Raw genomic sequence first — 27758 nt, forward strand, 5'->3', positions numbered from 1 at the left:
ACAAAAGCCTCCCAGCTGGGTGCCAGTTATCTTTGTTCCCTTGTTCTTTTATATTTTATTTATTTACTTATTTGAGAGAGAGACAAAGAGGGAGAGACAGAGAGAGAATGCACGTTCCAGGGCTCCAGCCACTGCAAACGATCTCCAGATGTATGCGTCCCCTTGTGCATCGGGCTTACATGGGTCCTGGAGAATAGAACCAGGATCCTTTGGCTTTGCAGGCAAACGTCTTCACCACTGAGCCATCTCTCCAGCCCATGTTCCCTTGTCTTTTGTACATGCCAAGTCATGAGCTGAGTTGAGGACCTAGTTGTCCTACACATGGGTAACAGGAAATGTTGTGGGAGAATCTTCTGGAAGCTTGTGGGCAGTTAGTCTTGTGACCATAGTAGTTGACTTTACCTCAAACTTGGTAGAAGGTAAGGACTGACATGTAAAATTATTCTCTGCCCTCCACACATGTGCTGGAGCACACACACGCCTGCGCCCACGCGCACACTCGCCCACGTCACACACGTGTGCTGGAGCACACACGTGCCTACACTCACACACAAACTCACCCACGTCACACACGTGTGCTGGAGCACACACGCGCCTGCACTCACACACAAACTCACCCACGTCACACACGTGTGCTGGAGCACACACGCGCCTGCACTCACACGCAAACTCACCCACGTCACACACGCGTGCTGGAGCACACACGTGCCTACACACATGCAAACTCACCCACGTCACACACGTGTGCTGCAGCACACACGTGCCTGCTCTCACACACAAACTCGCCCACATCACACACATGTGCTGGAGCACACACGTGCCTGCACTCACACACAAACTCACCCACGTCACACACACGTGCTGGAGCACACACGTGCCTGCTCTCACACGCAAACTCACCCACATCACACACGCGTGCTGGAGCACACACGCGCCTGCACTCACACGCAAACTCACCCACGTCACACACGCGTGCTGGAGCACACACGCGCCTGCACTCACACGCAAACTCACCCACGTCACACACATGTGCTGGAGCACACACGTACCTGCTCTCACACACAAACTCACCCACGTCACACACACGTGCTGGAGCACACACGTGCCTGCTCTCACACGCAAACTCACCCACGTCACACACGCGTGCTGGAGCACACACGCGCCTGCACTCACACGCAAACTCACCCACGTCACACACGCGTGCTGGAGCACACACGCGCCTGCACTCACGCACAAACTCACCCACATCACACACGCGTGCTGGAGCACACACGTGCCTGCACTCACACGCAAACTCACCCACGTCACACACGCGTGCTGGAGCACACACGTGCCTGCTCTCACACGCAAACTCACCCACGTCACACACGTGCTGGAGCACACACGCACCTGCACTCACACGCAAACTCACCCACGTCACACATGCGTGCTGGAGCACACACGCGCCTGCACTCACACGCAAACCCACGTCACACACGCGTGCTGGAGCACACACGTGCCTGCACTCACACACAAACTCACCCACGTCACACACGCGTGCTGGAGCACACACGCGCCTGCACTCACACACAAACTCACCCACGTCACACACATGTGCTGGAGCACACACGCGCCTGCACTCACACGCAAACTCACCCACGTCACACACGCGTGCTGGAGCACACATGCGCCTGCACTCACACGCAAACTCACCCACGTCACACACGCGTGCTGGAGCACACACGCGCCTGCACTCACACACAAACTCACCCACGTCACACACGCGTGCTGGAGCACACGTGCGCCTGCGCTCACGCACAAACTCACCTACATCATATACACACCAAAAAAAAAAAGTCTCCCTCCCAAACAACCAGTTTTCCTCATACTTTTTACAGAGTAACTTACATTTTTATTAAAATTTTGGGCTTGTTGATTATTAAATACGTACTTGTTTAGAAAACATGGAAAATGCACAATGTACAAGAAAGAAAATAGGAGATACTCATAATTCTACTACTAACCAGAGCTAATCACTTTAAAGGTTTTACTCTGCAAACACTGAACTTTACTCACTCAGACTTCTGAAACCTAATCACACACCAGTCTCAACATTCATGTCTTTTTCCCACAGGAAATAACATTTATTTAAAAAAAATATATCAAAATAGAATGAGGGTTTTTTTTAACAAAGTAGCTTCCTACAAAAATCTGTATTTTCCCAATTCCTCTGATATGGACTAACTGCACATTTCGAATAAAAACCAGACGAGAAGGAAGGCCACAACAGAGGAGGAAGGGCAGGGCTCATCTCCAGACCCCACCTCGACCCCTCACACCGCTGGGGGCAGGGTGCCCGCTTTTCTTCCGCGCAGGTTTTTCAGTCTTAGGGGCTGAAGCGAGGCGGCGAGGGACAGCCTGGGAGGGGGGCTGAGAATTAAGGAAGAGAGAAGAAATAGTCAGCATGATCGATCCTCACTCCTCCCAGCCTACAGAGGAAGGGCATGGTGCGGGGAGAGAGCCAGGATCAGTCAGCACAGATGAAAAATAAGTCCGAATGGGAACTGGGCTTCAAGGGGCCAGGCGGTAGGGTGGCAGAGGCAGCCAGGGAGTGTGGAGAGCTAAGGGAACTGGTCACCCAAGAGTCCTGTTCTCCCCTGGCCCTTGCCTGATTTCCCTCACCTCTTTCCGGGGGATCTCACCCAAGCGGGAGTCTGTGTTTCTTCTGGGAACAGTGTCCCCTTGGCCATCAGTCCTGCCACACAAATCAAGGACACAAGGATTGGGGGAGCTACCCCCAACTCAGCATTAGCCAGGGAAAATGCTTCCCAATTCTCTCAAGAATAAGAACCATAGACCTGGGGGTACACTCAGATAGGAACCCCTGGGAGAGAAGAGAGAAATGGGAAGCAAATGGGAGGAGACTTGGTAGAATCAAGTGAGTTACTCAAGATCCCAGCTTTTAAAACTTTTAAAACTATTGAGCCCTCATAGGTCACCTAACTAGCAGTCCATTGTCTTAACTACTTGGTCACCTTGTTCCATAGGGTCACATAAATAAATGTGGAGGTTGTAAAAAAAAAAAAGGGCTGAAGAGATGGTTTAGTGGTTAAGATATTTGCCTAAAAAGCCAAAGGACCCAGGTTTGATTTCCTAGAATCCACATAAGCCAGATGCACAAGGTGGCACATGCATTTGAAGTTCACTTGCAGCGGCTGGAGGCCCTGGTGTGCCCATTTTCTTTTTCCCTATCTGCCTCTCTCTCAAATAAGTAAATTAATAAAATATTTTTAAAAATTGGCAACAGTAAAGATTTCTGGGGGAAAAAAAAAGACTCCTGAATGTGTAACAACCAAAAATTAATTCGGAGTCAAATGCATAAGGAATGAGAGGTGTTTCTGCAGCACTCTAGTCTGCCACGTGGTAGGCGCCACTGCAGCCTGGGTGCTGAGCACGCGGCAGCACACCCTGCCCTGCGCACCCGCTTTCCCGCAATGTCAGCAAACGCTGCCTGGAACGACCTCTATTAGACTCAAGACTGCGCTGTGAACTGCAGTTTTTTACCGTATACAAATCTGCTCTTACAGAAGCAGGGTGGTTTAACAAAGGAAAATGAAGACTTTTGACATTATCCTGTCATGCCTCAGCATGTATCCTATTAGTGTTATCTGGACTGTGGTATTAGAATGTTTGGTTTTTAAAAATGCTGTTTGAGGGGCTAGAGAGATGGCTTAGTGGTTAGGCATTTGCCTACGAAGCCAAAGGACCCAAGTTTGATTCCCCAGGACCCACGTAAGCCAGATGCACAAGGGGCACATGCGTCTGGAGTTCATTTGTGGTGGCTAGAGGCCCTGGCGTGCCCATTCTCTCTATCTGGCCCCCTCAAACAAATAAATATATTTTTTAAAATTTTATTTCTTGGAGGGGGGGAGTACATGGGTACACCAGGGCCTTGCTGCAATCAACAAACTCCAGATGCACGTGCAGCTTTGGTATCTGCTTTTTGTGAGTACTGGGGAATTGAACCTGGGAGAAAAATCTTGTAAGCAAGTGCCTTTAACTGCTGAGCCACCTCTTTAACCCGAAAGTAATATTCTTTTTCTTTTTCTTTTTCAAGGAAAGGTCTCACTCTAGGCTGACCTAGAATATAGTCTGATGGTGGCCTGAAACTCACAATGATGCCTCCCAAGTGCTGGGATTAAAGGTGTGCATTACAAAATCAAAATATTGATAGAACTCTAAAGATGCTCAATATCCTGTACAAATACTCAGATAGGATTTAATTCTTTATGTAAAAATAAATAAGTACAACCATTTCATTAGCATAAAATTTTGCTTAGTCTTTTTTTTTTTTCCCCCAGAGGTAGGGTTTTACTCTAGTAGCTCAGGCTGACCTGGAATTCACTATGTAGTCTCAGGGTGGCCTCAAACTCATGGCGATCTTCCTACCTCTGCCTCCCGAGTACTGGGATTAAAGGTGTATGCCACCACGCCCAGCCCTGCTTAGTCTTTAATAGTAAAACTGTAAGTTTACCAAAGAATTGTTTTAAAATAAATGTCTTGGCTGGGGAGATGGCTTAGAGGTTAAGGCGTTTGCCTGCAGAGTCAAAGGACCCAGGTTCAATTCCCCAGGACCCACATCAGCCAGATGCACAAGCGGTGCACATCTCAGGAGTCCATCTGCCCTGGCATACTCATTCTCTCTCTCCCCCTGCCCATTTCTCTCCCAAATAAGTAAAGAAATATAAATAAAATATTTTAAAAAACAATAAAATAAATGTCTTCATGATTTACTGTCAGCCAATGTTTGATATGTACTACTGTACGAACCATAACCAGGGTTGCATAAAAGCTTCTCAGATGTAAAGAGGTCTCAAGTGGTAAAGTTTAAGAAGCCCTGATCTAGAGAAACCAAAATCCTGGGATTCTACATTTTGAGCTTCAGGGTAAAGAGAAGACAAAACTAGGGTATAAAGCCATGGGAAAAGGGTTTAAAGGGAAAAACATCAGTGGACAAGGAGACAAAGGAGTGCTGGAAACACTAAGGACAGGTGTGAATCTCCATCTCATCCTTACTTTCTCCCCAGGAAAGGACCCAAGATTGCATTCAATGAACAATAGCCACACCCCACTCTGCTCTGCCTGATCCCTTCTCCCTAAGCCAAATTCCACCCCCAGAACCCTTCCTTCCCCTCCCCCCCAGGCTTGTACCCGCTGTGTTCCAGCCTCTTCAGGTACATCAACAGGTCCTCAGCAGGCAGAGCACCCCAGCCTCGAGCTTGGTACAAACGTAACAGCTCAGACACCTCCATGAGCTGCCTTGGGGGGCTGAGGCCACCTATACCAGTAAGACAAGTTGATGAGGACATTGCCCTAGGGCAGTGCTCCAAATCCGTATCTCACCTCTCCTGGGACCCAGAAGGACCTTACGTATCTCTTTTCTCTCTTTCCCTGATAAATCCTGGACTCCTTACCTCTCTCTGTTGAGAATTCTTGAGAATGTGATGAGGGAAGCTCATGGACTCGGAAAAGACTAGATGCCATGGCTAAAGGGACTTTAGTTTTATGGACAGGAGGTGGGAGACGCGGTATCTGAGGGGTTTCCTCCCAAGATGGGACAGTTCGAGGACCTGGAAATAGGAAAGAGATCCAAGAATTAAAATGGGATAAACATGAGCCGGGCGTGGTGGCGCACGCCTTTAATCCCAGCACTCGGGAGGCAGAGGTAGGAGAATCGCCAAGAGTTCGAGGCCACCCTGAGCTAGAGTTAGACCCTACCTCGGAAAACAAAACCAAAAACTAAAAGGATAAACAAATAAAATTAGAGGTATAGCTCTATTGGTAGAATGTGTGCCAAGTATGCATGAGGCCTGGGTCCAACCCCAGCATTATACAAAACCAGACGTGGTGGTGTCGGTCTGTAATCCTAGCACTCAAGAACTGGAAGCAGGAAGATGGGCTGGAGATAAAGCTTAGTGGTCATGGCACTTGCCTGTGAAGCCTAAGGAGCCAGGTTCAATTCCCCAGTACCTATGTAAGCTAGATGCACAAAGTGGTGCATGCATATGATTTGTTTGCAGTGGTTGAGGCCCTGATGTGCCCATTCCGCCCCCCACCATCTCTATGACTCTCTCTACTAAATAAATAATAAAGTATTTTTTAAAAAAAGCATCAGGAAAATTAGGAGTCTAAGGTCATCCTCAGCTGCACAGAGCATATGAGGTCAGCTGGGCTACAGGAGACCAAATCAACACACAAATGATCAACTTTACCCTTCACCTTGCTGTGCCATGAGTGCTGTGAAATAACAGATTAGCGGGCATGTTACTTCTAATGATTACAAACACTGCCTGGCAATTTACATATGAGTTCCTTTTCATTTCACTATGAAGTCTCAGGATGACCTTGAACTCACAGTGATCCTCCTACCTCAGCCTCCTAACTGCTAGGATTAAAGGCGTGTGCCACCACACCTAAGTACCTTATCATTTCCTTATATATTTTTAATATTTATTTATTTGCAAGCAGAAAGAAAGAGTGAACGAGTATGGGCACAGCAGGACCTCTTGTCCCTGTGAATGAACTCCAGACCTAAGTGCCACCTTGAGCATCTGATTTTACATGGGTACCGGGAATACGAACCTGGGCCAAGCCAGGCTTTGCAATCAAGTGCCTTTAAACACTGAGCCATCTCCCCAGCCCCATTTCATCATATTAATTTAGCTGTTATTAACATCATATTAGAAAGTATCAGAAGTATAGGTATTCAAAAACATGAGCTATAGTGATAATTTGGAAATGGAATACGGTAACCTTGTTTCTAATTCAGATTTGTTTATATAAGACATGTAAAGTGTTTAATGGGGCAAAAAACCAAGGAAGTAAGCCGGGCGTGGTGGTGCATACCTTTAATGCCAGCACTCAGGAGGTACAGGTAGGAGGACTGCCATGAGTTTGAGGCCAGCCTGAGACTACATAGTGAATTACAAGTCAGCCTGAGCTAGAGAAGACCCTACCTTGTAAAAAAAAAAAAAAAAAAAAAAAAAAAAAACAAGGAAATGCCAACTGCTAGAAGTTCCTACGTCACCTTAGGGGCTGGGAAGATGGCTGGGTGGACAAGGGCTCACAGGTCAAGCTTGAGTGCCCTGGTTCTACCTCAGACCCCATGTAAAAAGCCAGAGGCCGTGATGGCTTCTGTCATCCCAGGACTCTGATGGCAAGATGGGCGGTGGAGACATGAGAATTTCCTAGAAGCTCTAGGTGAGGGCAGCAGACTTAACAGCAGAGCAGAGAAAAACCCTGCCTCAATGAGCAGGGCAGCAAGGACTGACCCAAAAGCTGTTCTCTGACTCAGTATGCATGCAGTGGCATGCATGTGCCCACACAGGGGCACACCACATATTCACACATGTTCACACACCAAGTTAAATTAAATTAAATTTAAACTAGGGCTAGAGAGGTGGCTCAGAGATTAAGGTGCTTGACTGCAAAGCCTAAGGACCTGGGTTTGAGTCTCCAGTACCCACATAGAGCCAGATGCACAAAGTGGAGTATGTATCTGGAGTTTGTTTGCAATGGCTAGAGGCCATTCTTTTTCTCTCTCTTTCTCTCCCTGCTTGAATATAAATAAATTAAAATTAAAAATAAATTTAAATTTAAGTTTAAAAAAACCTTCATCCTAGGGCTGAAGGGATGGCTTAGCAGTTAAAGCATTTGCCTGCAAAGCCAAAGGACTCAGGTTCAATTCCCCAGGACCCATGTTAGCCAGATGCACAAGGGGCACATGTGTCTGGAGTTTGTTTGCAGAGGCTGGTGGCCCTGGTGTGCCCATTATCTCCCTCTCTCTCCCCCCACCCCGCTTTCTGTCATAAATAAATAAATAAAAATAAAATATTTTTGAAAAAACAACCTTCATCCAAGATCACCAATTCCTACCTCTTCCAGGCCTAGCCCTGGCCTTCTTCAGAGTTGGAACTCACCAGATTTAGAGGGCAACAAGTCAACAGAGGTGCTCTCATGGCTCTGGGGTGCTGTCTCCAGCAGCTGGGGAAACAAGACAGGAAGGTTCTTTGGAGGACTGGTAAAGAGAGAAACCTACGGATTACGGGAGCAGAGGCTGCTAGGGCCATCGGCTAAATTTCACAAGAGCTGTGTACTAAGAAGGAGATAACAGTATGGAGCTGGGGCAGTCAATGAGTCCTAGAAAGGCACAGCTACACTGGTTAAGGCGTTTGCCTGCAACACCAAAGGACCACAGTTTGATTCCCCAGGACCCATGTTAGCCAGATGCCCAAGGTGGCGCACATGTCTGGAGTTCATTTGCAGAGGCTGTAGGCCCTGGTGTGCCCATTCTCTCTCAAATAAATAAATTTACACACACACACACACTCATTTTTTTTTAAGGTAAAGCTAGCCAGGCAAGGTGATAAATGCCTGTAATCCCAGCACTAAAGAGGCTGAGGTAGGAAGAATGAGAGTTTGAGGCTGGCCTGGGCTACAGTGAGACTCTATCTGGAATGAGTGAGTGACGAATAGATAGATAGATAGATAGATAGATAGATAGATAGATAGATAGATAGATAGATAGATAGATAGAGAGAAAAGTCCGAGCTCTGGATTGGACTCCAATCCAGAGGAAATGAGGGAAGAGTGGAAAAACGAAATGAGGAAATAAACAAGAGCAGTCTGGGTGGGATCTCTTACCTGCTGCAAAAAATTCTTGAGGCCTTCAAGCTGAGAAGCTGGTGGCAGCCCTGGCTTTGGGAAGCCTTCCCCATCAGATCCAGGGTCTTCCTCAGGGAACGGCCGCTCAGCCCTGTGATCAGCATCAAAGCCCTCAAGGGCAGAGAAGGGTCTAGCTATAAAGCAAGAGTGTTATGTATGGGTTCATGTGTTGTACAGAAAAGAATTTTTCCATAAATCAACTTACAAATGCCTAAGAAATATAATGTAAGTGAGACACCACAGGTAGAAGACAAAGAATTTTAAAAGGACTCAAGGGAAGGATGGAGGCTCCTGGGAGACAGTACAGCTGAATCTTAAGACAAGAAGTGTACCCAGGGCCTAGAGGGATAGCTTAGTGGTTGAGATGTTTGCCTGCAAAGCTAAAGGATCCAGGTTCAATTCCTCAGGACCCACGTTAGCCAGATGCACAAGGGGGTACATGGAGTTTGTCTGCAGTGGCTGGAGGCCCTGGTGTGCCCATTCTCTCTCTCCTCCCCACTTTCTCTGTCAAATAAATAAATAAATATTTTTTTAAAAAAGAAGTGTAAACAGAAAAAGAAAGCTGCCATGCTTAAAGTCTAAACTAATACCACCATAAACTCCTTAAAAAATAGAAACAAGCACTCAGGAAGCAGAGGTAGAATAGCTGTGAGTTCACTGCCTGCCTGGGATTACAGAGTGAGTTCCCGGTCAGCCTTGAAAAACAAACAAAAATAATTAAATACAATACATGTTCTGATCATCATAAGAAGAGGAGGAAAAGATCATGACATCAAAATAAAAGAGAGACTGATTGAGATGGGGAGGGGATATGATGGAGAATGGAATTTCAAAGGAGAAAGTGGGGAGAGGGAGGGTATTACCCTGGGATATTTTTTATAATCATGGAAACTGTTAATAAAATTGAGAACAAAAAATTAAGAAAGTAAAATAAAATAAAATAAAATAAAATAAAATAAAATAAAATAAAATAAAATAAAATAAAATACATGTTCTGCTGCTTCACCCAAACATGTTCTCAATATTTTAAAATTACTATTAACCTTTATTTTTTGATAGTTCAAGATAGGGTCTTTCTCTAGCCCAGGCTGACCTGGAATTCAACTATGTAGTCTCAGTTTGGCCTTAAACTCAAGGTGATCCTCCTACCTCTGCCTCCTGAGTGCTGGGATTAAAGGCGTGAGCCAACATACCTCTTTCTTTTAAATTTTTATCTTTTTCACTGTATTTTATTTGATTTTCGACAATTTCATGCATGTATATATTTTGATAATACTCACCCACATTATCCTCTCTAATCCCCCTCACATTAAACCCATTTTTCTGAACTATAGTCCCCTTCCTACTTTCATGCCGTGTGTGTGTGTGTGTGTGTGTGTGTGTGTGTGTGTGTGTGATCAGCTGACCTAAAGCGGGTGGCTTGCATGAGCATGGGTGGGGTTACTTATAGCACAGGCAACTGACCAGGGGCTCCACCACTGAAGATCATGACTGACTTTCCCCCAGCCACCAATGATTGCGCACAGCTCCTCTGGGAGGAGGGTGTCTCACGTAATGCATCATTTCAACATGTAAAATTATGACGCAATCCCCCCTCTTCCTTCTCCTTCTTGACAGGGGCTCATGTATCCCAGGCTGGCCTCAAACATGCTGTACAGGTGAGGATGACCTTGCCCGTTGGCTCCACCTTCTACCTCCTCAGTGCTGGGAGTCCAGGCGTGCACCACACAGGTCTCGAGACTGAATCCAGGGCTTCCTGTGTGCTCAGCAAGCACTCACCAAATAAACTTCATTCCCAACCTACCTTCCATTCTTAGCTCATACTAGATTGTCAAGCGTGTACCACACAGGACCCCACCCGGACTGGCCAGAGCTGACCAAGCAGAGGTGGCCACCCACCAAGAGAAGCTCATCCAACAGCTGGTACCAACCATGACATGGCTTACTGAAGATGGACTACAGACTCCCTAAGTGTCTGGAGCCTAAGCTAGAGCCAGTGTTGCGGCAGGTCAAAGCCCCACATAAGCCGAGGTTATGAGGAGCAAGAACTTTGGGTGCTGGATAAAGCAGGCCCCAAGGGAAGGGGCAGTGGCCACTGGCCCTAACAGGATCACTGCTCCACTCCCAGCCCCACTGCACTTCGACGACATTCCCTCCCTCTATCGAAAGGGCTCCTGCTCCTTGAAATGCGTCATTAATAAGACATCTGGAAACCAAAGGCTCAAGTACCCTAAGAAAGAAACTAGGTAGAAGAGCCAGTCGTGCACACAAGGGGAACGCCAGGGACCTGTGCCCTCGGTTACCTGTGGGCAGAGTGAGGTCAGGTCTGGGCTCCAAGGGCTGGAAGGAGTTCTGGCTCTGGAAAGGAGGCCCCAGCAGGAAGCTAAGATCCGAGGAGGAGCTGCAGAGACCAGGAGGCACTCCAGGGAGCTCCACCCTGGTTTCTCGGCTTTGCTGTGACACAGGTTTCAGAGCCACAGCCACAGGAGGCATGGTCCAGATCTTCCTCTCCCCATTCTCTGGCTCAGGAGGCCCAGGACTAGAGGGCTCAGCTGGAGGAGCCTGACCAGGACAGAGGCAGAGGGAAGAATCAAAGCCCAGTGGGTTCAAAGAGATAGACTTGGTAGAGGAATAATATTGGTAGAATAATATTACAAAGTATTAGAACTTCCTTAAAACATGACAGGGTAGCATTTATCCATTTCTGTCAGATTTAAAAGTGGTTATTATTATTTTTGTGTGTGTGCATGTGAGTGTGTGTGTGTGTGTTTTAGATACAGTCTTGCTCTAGCCCAGGATGAACTGGAATTCACCATGTAATCTCAGGGTGGCCTTGAACTCATGGTAATCCTCCTACCTCTGCTTCCTGAGTGCTGGGATTAAAGGCATACGCCACCACATCCGGCTAAAAGTGATTATTTTTTTACCTTACAATTCTAGTTCCAGATATTTTAGACCATTTGCACACAAAGATATATATTCTAATATATTTATTTTAACACTGTAGACACAAAATACAGGAAACAACAACTGCATTCATTAATTGTTTTAGGTGTTTGGTTAAATAACAGGCATAGCAATAAGTAGAAGGTGGCCATTTGGGATATAGGAGTTGGGAGAAGGAAGGGAAATCTCAAGATACCAGCTTCTGGCTGCTTCTGGGGAGGGGAGCTCAGACACTGAGGAATGGGGACTAAATGAAAATTACCTGTCACTATATGCTTTTTCTTCAAAACAGTTTGGATTTTCTTTTACCATGTACATATTATTCTAAAAAACATTTTAGGGGGCTGGAGAGATGGCTTAGCGGTGAAGCGCTTGCCTGTGAAGCCTAAGGACCACGGTTCGAGGCTCGGTTCCCCAGGTCCCACGTTAGCCAGATGCACAAGGGGGCGCACGCGTCTGGAGTTCGTTTGCAAAGGCTGGAAGCCCTGGCGCGCCCATTCTCTCTCTCTCCCTCTATCTGTCTTTCTCTCTGTGTCTGTCGCTCTCAAATAAATAAATAAATAATTTTAAAAAACATTTTAGGGCTGGAGAGATGGCTTAGTGGTTAAAACGCTTGCATGCAAAGCCAAAGGACCCAGGTTCTATTCCCCTGGACCCATGTAAGCCAGATGCACAAAGTGGCACATGCATCTGGAGTTTGTCTGCAGTGGCTAGAGACCCTGGCATGTCCATTCTCTCTCTCACCATCTCTCTCAAATAATAATAATAAAATAATAAAAATAATAAACAAAAATATATTTTACAAATTTTAGCTAATAATGACACTTCATAATTAAAAGTAGGAAGCAGGAGATACCAACACAAGAAGGCCTGGAACTGAGGCTCCCTCCCTACTGTACTCTAGGGCAGGTCTTAGCAACTCTTTTTATTTTATTATTATGTTTATTTGTTTGTTTGTTTTTGAAGGTAGGGTCTCACTCTGGCCCAGGGTGGCCTCAAATACAGTGATCCTTCTACCTCTGCCTCCCAAGTGCTGGGTTTAAAGGCGTGTGCCACCACTTGCAGCTCCAAGCAACTCTTCCTCCCATTACTAATTCAGTCATTCCACCAAACTAATACCTCTTAAGAAGAGAGTTATGACCTGGAGAGATGGCTAGTGATTAAGGCACATGCCTACAAAGCCAAAGGACCCAGGTTCGATTCCCCAGCACCCACGTGAGCCAGCTGCACATGGTGGCGCATGCACCTGGATATTGGGTGCAGTGGCTAGAGGCCCTGGTGTGCCCATTCTTTCTCACTTTCTGCCTCTGTCTCTCTCAAATAAATAAATAACATTAGGAGAAAAAAAGAAGAGAGTTATGCCCAACAAAATGGGGCCAATCTGGGTGAGCTACGACTATGGAACAAAGTTTTATGTTGGCTCTATGGCTTTTCTTTGAGGCCGTACCTACCTGAGGGTTGGGAGGCGGGCGCGTGGTACTAAGCAGCTGGTTGGCCTCATCCCAGTGAGCCTGCAGCATGGCCTGGAGCCTTCCTACCAGCTCCACCCGCTGCTCCTCCAGCTGTTGGTTGCTGCTCTTCAGCTCCCGCACTCGAGCCTGCTCTCGGGCCAGTCTGAAGAAAAGTGGAGAGGTGACTCATGAGACTCTGAGGAAGAGAGGCTTGGAGGACAGAAGAGCCAGGATGCAGTGTCAGCTTTGAGACTGTAGCACAGATGGCCAAGGTAGAGGAGGACTGCTCTTTAAGACGCAGCTCTTTACCACCCAGCCTGGGGTCTACTCTGGAAAGGAACTCCAGGGACCAGTACCTGAGCTCATAGTCCTGAGCCACTTGCTGCTGACGCTCCTCTCGTTTGGCCATCTCCACCTCGAATTCAGCCAACTGGGCAGCCAGTTCCTGCTGGTGTTGCCCACTGAGCTCCTGCAGCTGCTTTCTAAGGGGGACCCAGGGAGAAAAGAGACTGACATGTGAACAACCACCAGAAGACAGAACAGGGTTGGGAGGTGACTCACTTGGTAAACTGCTTGCTGTACAAGCCTGAGGACTTGCGTTTGGATCCCCAGCACCCACGTAAAAGCCTGTGATCCAGCACTGGGAAGGTGGATCCTAGGAGCTTGTCTAGCTGAATCACTGAGACATTGTTTCAAAAAGTAAGATTGAGGGCCTGGAGGGATGGCTTAGCAGTTAAGGCGTTTGCCTGCAAAGCCAAAGGACCCAGGTTCGATTCCCCAGGACCCACGTAAGCCAGATGCACAAGGGTGTGCATGCTTCTGGAGTTCATTTGTAGTGGCTGGAGGCCCTGGCACTCCATTTTCTCTCTCCCTCTCTCTATCTCTTTCTCTCTCTCTCTCAAAAAAGTAAATAAAAATGAGATTGAGCGCCAGGGGAGGTGGCGCACGCCTTTAATCCCAGCACTCAGGAGGTGGTAGGAGGATCTCTGTGAGTTTGAAGCCACTCTGAGACTACATAGTGAATTCCAGGTCAGCCTGGGCTAGAGCGAGACCCTACTTCAAAAAAAAAAAAATAAATAAAAAACCTGAAGCTAAATAAATGAGGTAGAGAGTGGTTGAGAAAGACAGCTGATATCAACCTCTGATCTCCACACACCACACATGCACACACATGTGCATTCATACTCATAGAAAAATGCATATGTACATGTACATACACTACACACTCACACACATACAAAAAGGAAAAGGAAAAGAAAGCCAGGCGTGGCAGCGCATGCCTTTAGTCCCAGCACTCGGGAAGCAGAGGTTCACTGTGGGTTTGAGGACAGCCTGGGACTACATAGTGAGTTCTAGGTCATCTCTGGGCTAGAGAGATCCTACCCTGACAATCAAAAATAAGTAAATAAAAGAAGAATCATCTCCAGAGCTCCCTGATGACGAGAAAAGTAAGAACAGGACCTGAACGAGCAGGAGGCTCACCGCACGGAGCTACATGGAGACCACGTGGCACGCACAGCCCGGCACCGCCCCAGCCGGGAGGTGGAAGCGCTGTGGTTCTCGGTTAAGGGGTACTCCCCGTGGGAGGGAAATTTCTAGTCCCTGTGCTTCGCCAAAAGCAACTACTAGCAGCCTTCGCAAGAGGAAATGAGGTCTTGGCCGGCGGTCTGAGGAGACTGGATGTGTGGTAGGAGCCAGTGATGGACAGGAAGCCAGCGCAGCGGCGACGTACCTGTGGTTGTCCCGCAGGGAGGCCGCCTGCCGCAGGCTGCTCTCCTGTGCCTCGGCCAGCCGCTCGGTCACCCGCTGCTCCAGCTGCACCGCCAGCTCCGACTCCATCTGCACCCGCTGGCTCTCGTATTGGGCCTGGGGGTAAGGCAGGCAGGATGATGGCTCAGTTCTGTTTGAGCTCAGAAGAGGGTAGAGAATATTATATAAACGCAACTGGTGCCAACAGCCCCTCATCCGCCTCATGGAAGAAGGACAGGACATCTGCCACAGGGTTTTCTTTTCTTTTCTTTTTGGTTTTTCAAGGCAGGGTCTCACTCTAGCCCAGGCTGAGCTGGAATTCACTATGTAGTCTCAGGATGGCCTCAAACTCATGACAGTCCTCTGACCTGTGCCTCCCAAGTGCTGGGATACTAGGTATGTGCAATCACATCTGCTCATATGGGGTGCTGGGGATGAAACACGGGACTCTGAACATTCTAGGCAAGCACTCTACCAATTGTGTTACATCCCCACATCACCATTTATTCAATTCACAAATCTTTTTTTTTAGCCTAAACCTTTTTCCAAAGCTTTAAACCCATATACCCAAGCCAGGCAGAGTAGTGCACACCTGTAATCCTAGTACTTGGCAGTTTGAAGCAGGAGAATGAACTCAAGGCCAGCCTGGGCCACATATCAAAACCTTGTCTTGAAAAAAAAGGGGGTGGTGGCTGGGGAGATGGCTTAATGGTTAAGGTGCTTACCAGCAAAGCCAACGGACCCAAGTTTGATTCCCCAGTACCCATGCAAAGCCAGATGCACAAAATGGTGCAAGTATATGGTGTTCATTTGCAGTAGCTAGAGGCCCTGGTATGCCCATTCTCTCTCTGCTTCTATCTGCATCTCTCTCTCTCTTGTAAATTAAAAAAAGAAAAAAAGTTGGGCTGCAGAGATGGCTTTGCGGTTAAGGCACTTGCCCGCAAAGCCAGAGGACCTCGGTTCAATTCCCCAGGTCCCACATAAGCCAAATGCACAAGGTGGTGCATGCATCTCTCTCTCTCTCCCTCTTTCTCTCAAATAAATAAATAAAAATAAAACTTTTTTTTTTTTTAAAGCTGTGCATGGTGGTGCACATCTTTAATCCCAGCACTTGGGAGGCAGAAGTAGGATTGCTCTGAGTTCAAGACCACCCTGAGACTACATAGGGAATTCCAGGTCAGCCTGTGCTACAGTGAAACCCTACCTCAAATAAACAAAAAGGAAAGAAAGAAAGAAAAAGTTGCAGTGAGGGGAGGGGAGCCAGGCATGGTGGCTCACGCCTTTAATCCCAGCACTAGGGAAGCAGAGGTAGGAGGATCACCATGAGTTCGAGGCCACCTGAGAATACAGAGTGAATTACAGCTCAGCCTGGGCTACAGTGAGAACCCCCCAATAAAGTCAATACATCCAGAACGTAGTATCTCCAGCTGGACACATCTCAGAGCACACCCACATTTCCTGTTTTAGTGGCAGTCTCCTCACTGAAAACTGGAGTCATACTTAGCTCTTCTCAGTTCTTTTTTTTTTTTTTTTCCTTTTGGTTTTTCAAGGCAGGGTATAATGCATCAATTAAATATAAAATATTTTCTTTTTTGTTTCTTTTTCTGTGGGTTTTTTTGTTTGCTTATTATTTTTTGAGGTAGGGTTTTACTCAAACCCAGACCTGAAATTCACTATGTAGTTTCAGGCTGGCCTCAAACTCACTACCATCCTCTGACCTCTGTATCCCAAGTGCTGGGATTAAAGGTATAGGCCACCATGCCTGGCTCTCTTTTTCTTTTTAATAGTACTAGGGTTTGAACCTAAGGCCTCATACAAGGTACGCTTATGTTCTATATAACCAGCTCACTCCTTTTTTTTTTTTTTTTTTCTGTTTGTTGTTTTCTGAGGTAGAGTCTTACTCTAGCCCGGGCTGACCTAGAATTCACTATGTAGTCCCAGGCTGGCCTCAAACTCACAGTGATCCTTCTACCTTGGCCTTCCAAGTGCTGGGATAAAAGGTGTGTACCACCACAACCAGCTAAAATATATATATATATACATATATATATATATATATATAGATATATATATATAGATCTAGATATAGATATAGATATAGATATATAGATATATAGATATATAGATATAGATATAGATATATTTTTTTTATTGATTTATTTATTTGAGAGCGACAGACACAGAGAGAAAGACAGATAGAGGGAGAGAGAGAGAATGGGCACGCCAGGGCTTCCAGCCTCTGCAAACGAACTCCAGATGCGTGCACCCCCTTGTGCATCTGGTTAACGTGGGACCTGGGGAACCGAGCCTCGAACCGGGGTCCTTAGGCTTCACAGGCAAGCACTTAACCGCTAAGCCATCTCTCCAGCCCTAAAATATATATTTTAAAAATATTTCTGTTTTGTTTAGTTTTTCGAGGCAGGGTCTCACGCTAGCCCAGGTTGACCTGGAATTCACATTGTGGTTTCAGGGTGGCCTCAAACTCACAGTGATCCTACCTCTGCCTCCAGGGTGCTGGGATTAAAGGCATGTACCACCAGGCCTGACTTTTTTCTTTTTTTTTTCTGCTTTTTTGAGGTAGGGTCTTCCTCTAGCCCAGGTTGACCTTTCACTATGCAGTCTTAGGGTGGCCTCGAACTTCCGGTAATCCTCCCACCTCTGCCTCCAGAGTGCTGGAATTAAGTTGTGTGCCACCACGTCTGGCTTTTTAAAAAAAAATATTTATTATTTATTTATTTGCAATCAGAGAGAGACAGAGGAAACAGGCAGAAAAGAAGAGAGAATGGGCACGGCAGGTTTCTAGTCACTGCAAGTGAACCCCAGATCCATGCACCACTTTGTGCACCTGGCTTATGTGGGTGGGTCGTTAGGCTTTGTAGGCAAGTATCTTAACCACTGAGCCATCTCTTCAGCCCTCCCAGCCCCCTCTTTACTTTTTGAGACAGGGTCTCACTAAATTGCTCCTGCCAACCTTAAATTCACACTGTAGCTCAGACTGACCTTGAACTTTTAATCCTTCTACCTTAACTTCCAAAGTTACTGAGATAGCAGGCCTGGCTAGAGAGTGTTTTTCAAAGTCGAGTTTCATCTCTCAACTTTGGGAACTATTCTGTGCCAAGCTGTGAGCTGTTATGGGAATTTCATAAGTAAATAAAACAATCATTGCCTTCCTAGGTCACCAATTTACAAGGATTAATAGAAGTTACAAAAGTAAGGAGAATGACAAAAGACCATTGTCACTGGAGTCAGGTCCAACAAAAGCAGTCAACTCCTCCTCCAGTCAATGCAGTTGAGTGTGACATCATGTCCCTAAAAATATCACGAGGGCTGGGGAGATGGCTCCGCAGTTAATGGTGCTTAATTGCAAGCCTGCCAGCCAAAGTTCGATTCCCTATAACCCATAAAAAGCCAGACACGTGTGTTAATGATCCCAACACACCTCCAGCATAAAAGTAACAGTAGGTCAGTCTGTATTGTAGAAAAACTGTAAGAAAAGGAAGAGTCTAAAACAAAATATTACCAAAACTACAGAGAAATCATTGCTTGAATAAGCTCAAAATAAGTGAGAGAGAGTATCCTGACTGAGCTGACTTTTGAGAGGTCACTGTGCTTCAGACCAGCTTTTCTCAACCAGAGAGAACCCTCAAGAACCCTCTACTGCTGACCTGAACCAAGCTCATTTCCAGCTGTAGCGCATCTCTCTCTCTCCGAACCGTGTCCAGTTCCCCTTCCAGCCGCCGCAGCTCAGACTGCAACAGCATCAACTGCTGCTGGGCCTCCCGGGCTGCCTGCGCCTCCCTCTGACTGTTCCCCTAAGAAAGCAGAATCAAACATCAGTGTATGCCTCATCTCCTATCTCTTACCTGTTTCCCAATTCATCCTCCCATGCCCTAAATAAAACTCAAGCTCCCCCTCTCCTTTCCCTTGGCCTATTTCCCCATCCCTGTTCACTGACATTCTCAGACCTTGCATGTTCTTGCTGCCCCTAGACTTTTCATGCTGGCCCTACACTCTCAGCCTTGTCTCCCATTTATAGCTCTTCACTCTCCACTCGTGTCCCTTTTATACCCCAAATCCTGGCATCTCATCCCATTCAATAATTTTACCTGTCATTTCCCAACTCTTCCACCTTCCACTCTTACCTTCTCCCTTTCCAGCTGAGCATGGCTCTCGTCCTGCAGCGCTTGGTGGCGCTCCTTCAGCTGGCGCTCCTGCTGGGCCCAGGCCTGCCGCTCTTCTTCCAGGGCGGCCTGAAGGCTCTCCACCTTGCGGCGCTCACTGAGCTGCCCAGCCCTAGCTTCGTCCCGCTCTTCTTGCAGAGCATTGCACCGCTGCTGCTCCACCTCCAAGCTCAAGGTCAGTGCCTGCCTTTCCCCTTCCTGAGGCCCCAGGAGAAACCAACATCTTCAGTAGGCCCTCAAGAGACCAGCAGCCTGGCACACTAGCGTCAAACAGTGTGACTACTAAGAATAAACTACTAAGAATAAAGCTCACTAAAAATGACAATTGGGACTGAAGATATGGGTCCACAGTTAAAGACACTTGCTTGCAAAGCATGCTGGCCCAAGGTTCAACTCCCAGCTACCCAAATCAAGCTGGACAAGCATTCGTTTGAAGTGGCAAGAGTCTCTGGTGTGCCCATATACATACATACATGAAATTTAAAACATGACAACTGACCAGCTCATAGAATTATAGTATAGTAAGAACTTAGTCTCCCAGTTAGGTTGACCTGGGTTCAAATCTCTACCTGAGTCCCAGTTCCATCATTTATTTATTACCTGGTTGGTTTTTTTTGTTGTGTGTTCGTTTGTTTGGGGTTTTTTTTCAAGGTAGGGTTTCACTCTAGCCCAGGCTGACCTCTGGAATTCACTATGTAGTCACAGGGTGGCCTTGAATGCACAGCGATCCTCCTACCTCTGCCTCCTAAGTGCTAGAATCAAAGGCATGCGCCACCACACCTGGCTTTGTTTTTGTTTTTGAGTAAGAATCTTTCTATGTGGCCCCAGCTGACCTCAAACTCATGATTCTTTTGCCTTAGCCTTACAAATACTGGGATTGCAAGTGTACACTACCATGTCCGGCTTACTGTGAGTTCTTAGGCACACATTCTTATCTGTAAAATGGAGATCACTATAGAGTTTGCCTTGTTAGGATTAAAGTAAAAGGCATATACAAAGCAGTCAGCACCGTGCCTGACACATAGTAAGCACTCAGCACACAACAGCTATTACCATTATCATCAAAGAAAATTCCACAGACTAGTATACAGTCAGGACCTAGCCAAATGCGACCACCAGCACTGTCAGGTGTTACTTGTTAAGACCGTCAGCATTAATACATCTGCATGCTCCAAGCATGTATCATCCAAGCAACAAGTTCTCAACCTGGCTACTAATTCACACAGGTGATCATCCAATTACTCAGCTCTAGGAAACTTGAGTGAGTTTCATTGCATATCTTTCAGGGCTATGCCCTAGATCAGCATTCTTGTACCTGGATGAACAAAATCATCTAAGAAATTTCTAAAAATATGTGAATCCCCAAACCTACCATATATCTACAGAATCAAAACTTCTGGGTGCGACTCAGCGATACAGCCCTTGCTTAGCATATGCAGGACCCTGAATTCCAGGGACCTTTGAGTCTCTAGGGATGAGTTCTAAAAATATATATTTTAAAACAATTTCCCAAATGGTTCTGATGGTTGAGTGAGAATACAATTTGCAGTCTCTCATTTTGTTTTTTGAGGCAGGGTCTCACTCTATCCCAGGTTAACGTGCAACTCACTCTGTAGTCCAGTCTGGCCTTGAACTCACAGGGATCCTCCTCCTGAGTGCTAGGAGTACAGGTGTCGAATTTACTTGGTAGCAGAGTGCTCTAAGGAACATATCTTGAGCAACACTTCCCTGATGCCTATCAAATTATAAACTCCTACCACCTAGTGATGGCCCCTGGGTCTCTAGAAGTGACTAGGCCTCTGCTCCGTGAGCCCTCCTCCTCACCAGTGCTTCTCTTTCCCGCTGCTGCAGTCTGGCAGCTTCCTGCTCACGATTCAGAGCTTCCAAGGCCTCAGAAAGGCTTTGTTCCAGGCGGGCTACTGTCTTTCAAGGGGAGAAACACAGGACAGAGAAGTGAGTGAAAATGTCTTCATTTCAAAAATAATTAACAATGTATACTTGAGGGGATCACAGAAAGCACTGGGAATCCATCACCAATGCAAAGCTGACAGCAGAAGCAGTGAAGGGAGAGGAAGACGGGACTAGAAAAGTTGTCAGGAAATCCTAATTCTAGAGCTGTTTCTGTCCCTTTCCATACAGAGATCTGTGACCTGGCTTCCAACGTCATAAAATCCAGGTTGCATACCTCCTGCTGCTTGCTTCTGGTGAGTTCTGCTGCCTGGCGTTCCTCCTGAAGTCCCCGCAATACCTCTGTACGCTCCGCCTCGTGCCGGTTCCAGCCTTCCACAACTCGGGCCAGGGTCTCAGGAAAAGTAAAAAAGATGGAATTTTAAAATACTTTTTTATCTCCTTTTCTACCCACAGGGGCAGAATCAAGAGTCATCTTTTCCTAAGTCAGTACCTTCGGCTTTCTTTTACAAAGAAAACATTGGTACAGCCAGGCATGGTAGCTCATGCCTATAATCCCAACACTTGAGAGGCTGAGGCAGGAGGATTGCTGTGAGTACAAAGCCAGCCTGAGACTACAAAGTAAATTACAGGTCAGCATGGGCTAGACCACTACAGCAAGACCCTATCTTGAAAGACAACAACAACAACAAAAATAAATAAATAAAAACTAGGCTACACAGAGACACTGTCTCAAAACAAGCTCTGGGCGTGGTGTGGCACACCATATATATATATTTTTTTTTAATTTTATTTTGAGAGGCTGGGTGTGGTGGTGCATGTCTTTAAATTTCAGCACTCTGGAAGGCAGAGATAGGAGGATCACCATGAATTCAAGGCCACCCTGAGATGACATAGTGAATTCCAGGTCAGCCTGGGCTAGAGTGAGACTCTACCATGAAAAACCAAAAAAAAAAAAAAAACCATCTATTTTGAGAGAAAGACGCAGAGAGAGAAAATGTGTGCACGCCAGAGCCTTCATCTGCTGCAAATAAACTCCAGACGTGTGCACATGTACGACATTGCAAGTTTGCATCACTGTGCATCTGTCTACATGAGACCTAGAGATTCAAACATGAGTTCTTAGGCTTTATAGGCAAGAGCCTTAACTGCTAAGCCATCTCTCCAGCCCTCGCACGCCTTTAATCACAGCACTCAGGAGGCAGAGGTAGGAGATCACTTTGAGTTAGAGGCCAGCCTGGGCTAGAGTAAGACCCTACCTCAAAAAAAAAAAAAAAAAAAAAAACCCTAAACGGCCATCCCTCATTTACGCTTCCGTAATGACCTCTATGAAGAGACCTACCACCCTCTGCCACCCTGTCACCTTGTCCAGTTGTTCAATCATGATGTCCTTCTTGCGGTCAGCAGCCACAGCCACAGCTAGCTGTTGCTGCAACTCCAGTGCTCGGGTCTGCAGACTCTGAATGTGGTGCTCACAATGCTGGAAAGAAAGGTGAGGAGTGGGCGTACTGCTCGCTCTTGCCTGACCGCAGCACCAGACTTTCCAGCTCCTTAAGGAGGCCAGAGACAGGAGCCTACATTCTAAAAAGAGAACTGTCTTGGAGAGGAAGAATTTCAAATTCTGGAGCAAGAGCCTTGAAGACCAAGATTCCCAAATGCCTTTAGCTTTCTCAAGAAATAGGTGCTTAGCTTCCAAGCTCTTCCCTCCCCTGGGTTTTCTGAGGAAAATGACCACAAACCACTCAGCAGAGGTAGAGCAGCACACACTACAAAATGCGGGAGGTTACTTCCCCCACAGAACCTTGCTGGACATGATGAATAAACAAGGAGAAGGCTGGGGGATGGCTCAACAGTCAGGGGACTTGCTGGCAAAGCCCAATGACCTGTGTTTGATTCCATAGCACCCACACAGAGCAGGATGCAGAAAGTGGCACAGGCATCTGGAGTTCTTTTTCAGTGCTAGAGGCCCTGGCACACTCAAATTCTCTCTAGTACTCTCTCTCTCTGCTTACAAATAAATAAATATTTTTTAAGTAGCAAGGAGAGAGGAAAAAGGCTTTCATCATGCCCAAATAGTTTAAAATATGGGGGATTAAAAAAGAGCTCCAAACATTAAAAACAATGATTTTGCCTGATTTTTAAAAATATTTTATTTTGGGGCTGGAGAGATGGCTTAGCGGTTAAGGCGCTTGCCTACAAAGCCAGAGGGCCCAGGCTCAACTCCCCAGGACCCACATAAGCCAGATGCACAAGGGGTGTATGCATCTGGGGTTCATTTGCAGTGGCTGGACGCCCTAGTGTGCCCATTTTCTCTCTCTCTTTCTCTCTGCCTATTTCTGTATATCTCTCTCTCTCAAATAAATAAAAAATATTTTTTTTAATTTTTAAATTATTTTTATTTATTTATTTATTTAAGAGAGACAGTTTCAAAGGAGAAAGTGTGGGGGGGGGAATTAATATGGGATTTTTTTATAATCATGGAAAACGCTAATAAAAATTTAAAAAATAAAAAAAAAGAGAGGCAGATAGACAAGGAATGAGAATGGGTGGGCCAAGACCTCCACCCACTGCAAATGAACTCCAGATGCATGTGCCCCCTTATGCATCTGGATTATGTGGGTCCTGGGGAATTGAACCTGGGTCCTCTGGCTTTGCAGGCAAGTGCCTTAACCACTAAGCGGTCTCTCCAGCCCCTGCTTGACACTTTTTTTTTTTTTTAGCCTTATCTAGCTCTGTTCCCTTCAGACATTAAGACTGATGACACTTATGAAGATAATGATAATAACATCGCCAGTAGCTGTAAAATTTTGCACAAGCCAGTGAAGTTCACATCCATTCAATGATGCTTATGGGATTCTCAGGGAGCCAGTGCTAAACCCGGGGAGTTTAGTTTTTGTGGGAGAACAAACAAAATGCAGCAGTGATGCACTGTCTGAAGGGAATCAGAGTGACTGGATGACAAATCAGGCAGGTGGCAGCACCTTCAACAGGACAGCCACCGAGGCCTTCCTAAACACACACTACAGAGCAGCTTCAGTACTCGGTACCCCAATTCTATTTCTCAATTCCCACCCCTCCTTCAGTACTCGGTACCCCAATTCTATTTCTCAATTCCCACCCCTCCTTCAGTACTCGGTACTCCAATTCTATTTCTCAATTCCCACCCCTCCTTCAGTACTCGGTACCCCAATTCTATTTCTCAATTCCCACCCCTCCTTCAGTACTCGGTACCCCAATTCTATTTCTCAATTCCCACCCCTCCTTCAGTACTCGGTACTCCAATTCTATTTCTCAATTCCCACCCCTCCTTCAGTACTCGGTACCCCAATTCTATTTCTCAATTCCCACCCCTGCTTCAGTACTCGGTACCCCAATTCTATTTCTCAATTCCTACCCCTCCTTCAGTACTCGGTACCCCAATTCTATCTCTACCACTTTCAAAAGGACTCTGCTTCTCACCTTGCGACGGGTATGCTCTGAGTCCAGTGCATCTTTCAGCCCCTGAAAATCTGGGGGATTTAGTGGGGGTCCTGGCCGAAGGCTAGTGTAGCGGGGAAACAAATCCTCCAGGGCCTGGGCTGAGCTGGATGGAGAAAAGTCTTGTAGGGGCCTGGTGCTGAGCAAATCGAGAAGAGAATGTTAAGGTTGGAAAAGCCTTTGAGATCCACTGCTCCTACTGTGGTAACTTATATACTGGAAAAACTGAGACCTAGCAAGGGCAAGAGGCTTGTCCAAAGTCATACAGCTAAGCAGTATGAGAGCCAAAAATGGCACATAGGCCTGTGATCTGCTCGGCCATATTCCTTCCTCCAAGCACAAGCCCCGCAGCAAGGGTGCAAGAAGCAGAGTTCAAGCCGCTCACTCTTGTGCGGGAAGAAAGACTGACTGAGGAGGAGAGCAAGGCCGGTGCCGGCAGCTACCACTCGGCTTGGGAGGAATACAAGGGACAGAAGACAGCAGGCCGGACGACAACTGGGAGCTAAGGGATAAGCTTCTTAGGTCCTGGGCATAACTAAGTGCTAAAGGAAGACTAAGGAGTAGAACACATGAATTTCCAGAAGGCAGTGAGCCACAAGAACCTAAGTCCAGGAAAACCCCAGAGCACTCACTTGAGCAAGGTGGCCGTGCTGTCACTGTCAAAGGAGTCCTCCTCCCGCCGCTCTGAGCCAGCTCGCGAAGTGAGGGGCTCCCCTGCATGCAGCCCAGGAGACCCACAGAGAGGGTCAGGTAAGGACACGAGCAGGGCCTGCTTGACCAGAGGAGAGGACCTCCCTCCTTCTTCACTCCCTAAACCTCCCCTAGAGAACAGGTGTCTTGTCTTCTCAATTCTTCCAGCTCAGAGATGTGGGTTCTTGCTGCCTAACCCCACCCCCTGCCTCCCTTACATCCACATTTCCCTTCCTTCAGAGTTCCAAAAGGGCTTACTCACGTGAGGTATGGAGTATGGTCTGGAGCTGACCTCGAACACTTTCCATCTCAAAAATATGCTTAGACCCATCCTACAAAATAAAGACTCAGAAATCACATTCAAAGCCAGGAATAGTGGAATATGCCTTTAATCCCAGCACCTGGGAGGTAGGAGGATCACTGTGAGTTTTAAGCCACCCTAAGACTACATAGTGTATTCCAGGCAGCCTGGGCTAGAGCAAAATAGCAAGATACTACCTAAAAAAAAAAAAAAAAAAAAGCCAGGCGTGGTGGCACAGGCCTTTAATCCCAGCACTCCAGAGGCAGAGGTAGGAGGATCGCCATGAGTTTAAGGCCACCCTGAGACTACATAGTGAATCCCAGGTTAGCCTGGGCTAGAGCAAAACCCGACCTCAAAAAACAAAAAGAAAGAAAGAAAAAAGAGAACAAATAACATTCAGCCTATACTAATATCAGTAGTAAATACTGTTGGGGTAGGAATTTCAACAAGGCCCTGAAAAACCAAGGGAAGCACAACAGATCCAATAAGGGATGCCTTACCTTGCACCAGAAACCCAAACAAGAGATAGGAAGTGAATAAAGTAAGCAGGCATAGGACAAGACGGGCAAAGATTCTTGCTAACTAAAGAGCAAGCGCCCTGTCTATAGGCTGTGTAGCTCATAGCGGTCTGATTACACACTCTAGAAATCCTATCTTATCTGCAGATTGATGACCCCCCCACACACACCTTTTTTTGAGGTAAAGTCTCACTCTAGCCTAGGGTGACCTGGAGTTCACTACGTAATCTCAGGGTGGCCTCAAACTCTCGGCGATCCTACTACCTCTACCAGCCAAATGCTGGGATTAAAGGCGGGTGCCACCATGCCCAGCTGACACCTTTTCTATCCAACACAATAACTATCATCTTTATAAAGTGTATTTAATTACTTGAGGGCCAAAATTTGAATCATATAATCGAGACAGTTTTGAGCTTGAAGAATCTTAGCATATTTTTCTGCTGTCCTTAAATTTACAGTTCTCACTTGGGGCCAAGAAACAGGACTCCATTCTGCTGGAGCACATGTGCTTCTGACAACAACAAATACCACCAGGAATTTTCATTTCAATTTCCCAAATTATGTTATTTGAAGTCATTTCCTCATAAACATTTGCTCCCAGAAATAATCACGAAGTAATATTGCTGTTAGGAGAAAATTAACATCTACCAATAGAGGTTCCAATCTCAGTAACTCTAACTTGCAAAGCCAAGATTCTAACATCTACTACCCTAGAAATCCCTAAGCCACGCCGACCTCACCTTTTTCTTCAAGTTGTTCTCCAGTCCAACAGCCAAACCGTGGCTCAGCTCTTGGGCCAAGCCGTCTAAAGCTTCATTAGGAGGGGGGGAGGTGGAGGATAAGTACAGCTGGGCTCTGGCTGTGGCCTCCGCCTGACGGCTGAGGTGCAAAGAAGTATAGAGCTGGGAGGTCACCTCAGAGGACACCTGGTTCAGCCCAGGGTGCTCTGATGAATCACTCAACAAATCCTCTGGCCCGAGATGTGAAACGGGGCTGGTAGCTGACGCCGCCATCCTGGCTCGGCTTTGAGAGTCCAAACTTGGGGATAAGTTCACGGAGAAGGAAGCAAGACTACTTGGTGGAGCCTCGGTAAATGAGGGCTTTCTGGTTAAAAGGAAAGGTTTTCCCACCGGCTCCAAAGGTCGTGGTGAGAGAAAGGCATTCCTTCCCCCAGATCATGGAGCAGAGGGGATGCGGACAGACCTCCCCGGCGGGGTAGAGCCCGGCTCTGCAAGTCCCTCTCCCCAGCTAAGCGCTAGGAGCGGCGCATCAGCAGTCTATGCAGACAGCTCAGGCGGTCCCTGCTCACCTGAACTCTTAAGTTCTCATACGCAAAATATGCAAATTGGAACGGACCCCAAATCAACAGAGGGTCGAAGCCTGTCCCTCAGCTGGTTTTAGTCCAAAAAGAGGCTGGGCCGGGCGTGGTGGCGCACGCCTTTAATCCCAGCACTCCGGAGGCAGGGGTGGGTGGATCATCGTGAGTTCGAGGCCACCCTGAGACTACATAGTGAATTCCAGGTCAGCCTGAGCTAGAGTGAGATCCTACCTCGGAAAAAGAGAGAGAGAGAGAGAGGCTGGACCTTCGTGTCCCACCCCGTGCCCACTTGTTTTACCCACAGTTAACGCTCCTGAATACCCACTAGGACCCCTGCCAGCAAGAAAGCCTCATCGACACCCCTGGGGTCCCCCCCTGCCACCGCCAGAGAGCAGCCAGCCGCAGCCTCCAGATTTTGCCCGCACAGCAACGGTGGGCACAGACCCCGGGCCGCGCCCTCCTCGCGCGGGGCCCAGCTCGGCTGACCGTTGGCGGCCTCCCGCCCGCCGCACGCGA

The 27758-nt window shown here is 47.0% G+C and overlaps 1 protein-coding gene across 3 annotated transcripts; it reads right to left on the minus strand.

The window, feature by feature from the left end:
- Positions 1 to 1875: 1875 nt before the first annotated feature.
- Cntrob (centrobin, centriole duplication and spindle assembly protein) lies at positions 1876 to 27717 on the minus strand. 3 transcript variants are annotated; one of them, XM_045131408.1, is made up of 19 exons: positions 26665 to 27717; positions 25368 to 25437; positions 25048 to 25129; positions 24398 to 24554; positions 22302 to 22418; positions 21216 to 21332; positions 20855 to 20953; positions 18992 to 19228; positions 18515 to 18661; positions 14833 to 14966; positions 13457 to 13582; positions 13101 to 13263; positions 11007 to 11265; positions 8683 to 8837; positions 7959 to 8022; positions 5454 to 5609; positions 5191 to 5317; positions 2682 to 2734; positions 1876 to 2409 (listed from the first exon to the last, which is right to left on the minus strand). In XM_045131408.1, the coding sequence occupies exons 1-19, from the start codon at positions 26935 to 26937 to the stop codon at positions 2366 to 2368; spliced, it is 2580 nt and encodes an 859-aa protein (XP_044987343.1). In that variant the 5' UTR covers positions 26938 to 27717; the 3' UTR covers positions 1876 to 2365. The 3 variants fall into 3 exon arrangements, with proteins under 3 accessions (XP_044987343.1, XP_004669262.2, XP_044987344.1); XM_004669205.2 differs by having other exon boundaries at positions 1877 to 2409; positions 2662 to 2734; positions 26665 to 27716; XM_045131409.1 differs by lacking the exon at positions 26665 to 27717 and having other exon boundaries at positions 1877 to 2409; positions 2662 to 2734; positions 25364 to 25436.
- Between the last annotated feature and the right edge of the window lie 41 nt (positions 27718 to 27758).

This window comes from Jaculus jaculus, chromosome 12 (assembly GCF_020740685.1).
Source record: "Jaculus jaculus isolate mJacJac1 chromosome 12, mJacJac1.mat.Y.cur, whole genome shotgun sequence".
Lineage (NCBI taxonomy): Eukaryota > Metazoa > Chordata > Mammalia > Rodentia > Dipodidae > Jaculus > Jaculus jaculus.

Coding starts and splice junctions, on each gene's coding strand:
- Cntrob (XM_004669205.2), bottom strand. CDS start 26,937: ATGGCGGCGTCAGCTACCAGCCCCGTTTCACATCTCGGGCCAGAGGAT. Junction 25,130..25,367: donor GACCATACTCCATACCTCAC/GTGAGTAAGCCC, acceptor GGCTGCATGCAG/GGGAGCCCCTCACTTCGCGA. Junction 8,023..8,682: donor TCAAGAATTTTTTGCAGCAG/GTAAGAGATCCC, acceptor TTGTTTCCCCAG/CTGCTGGAGACAGCACCCCA.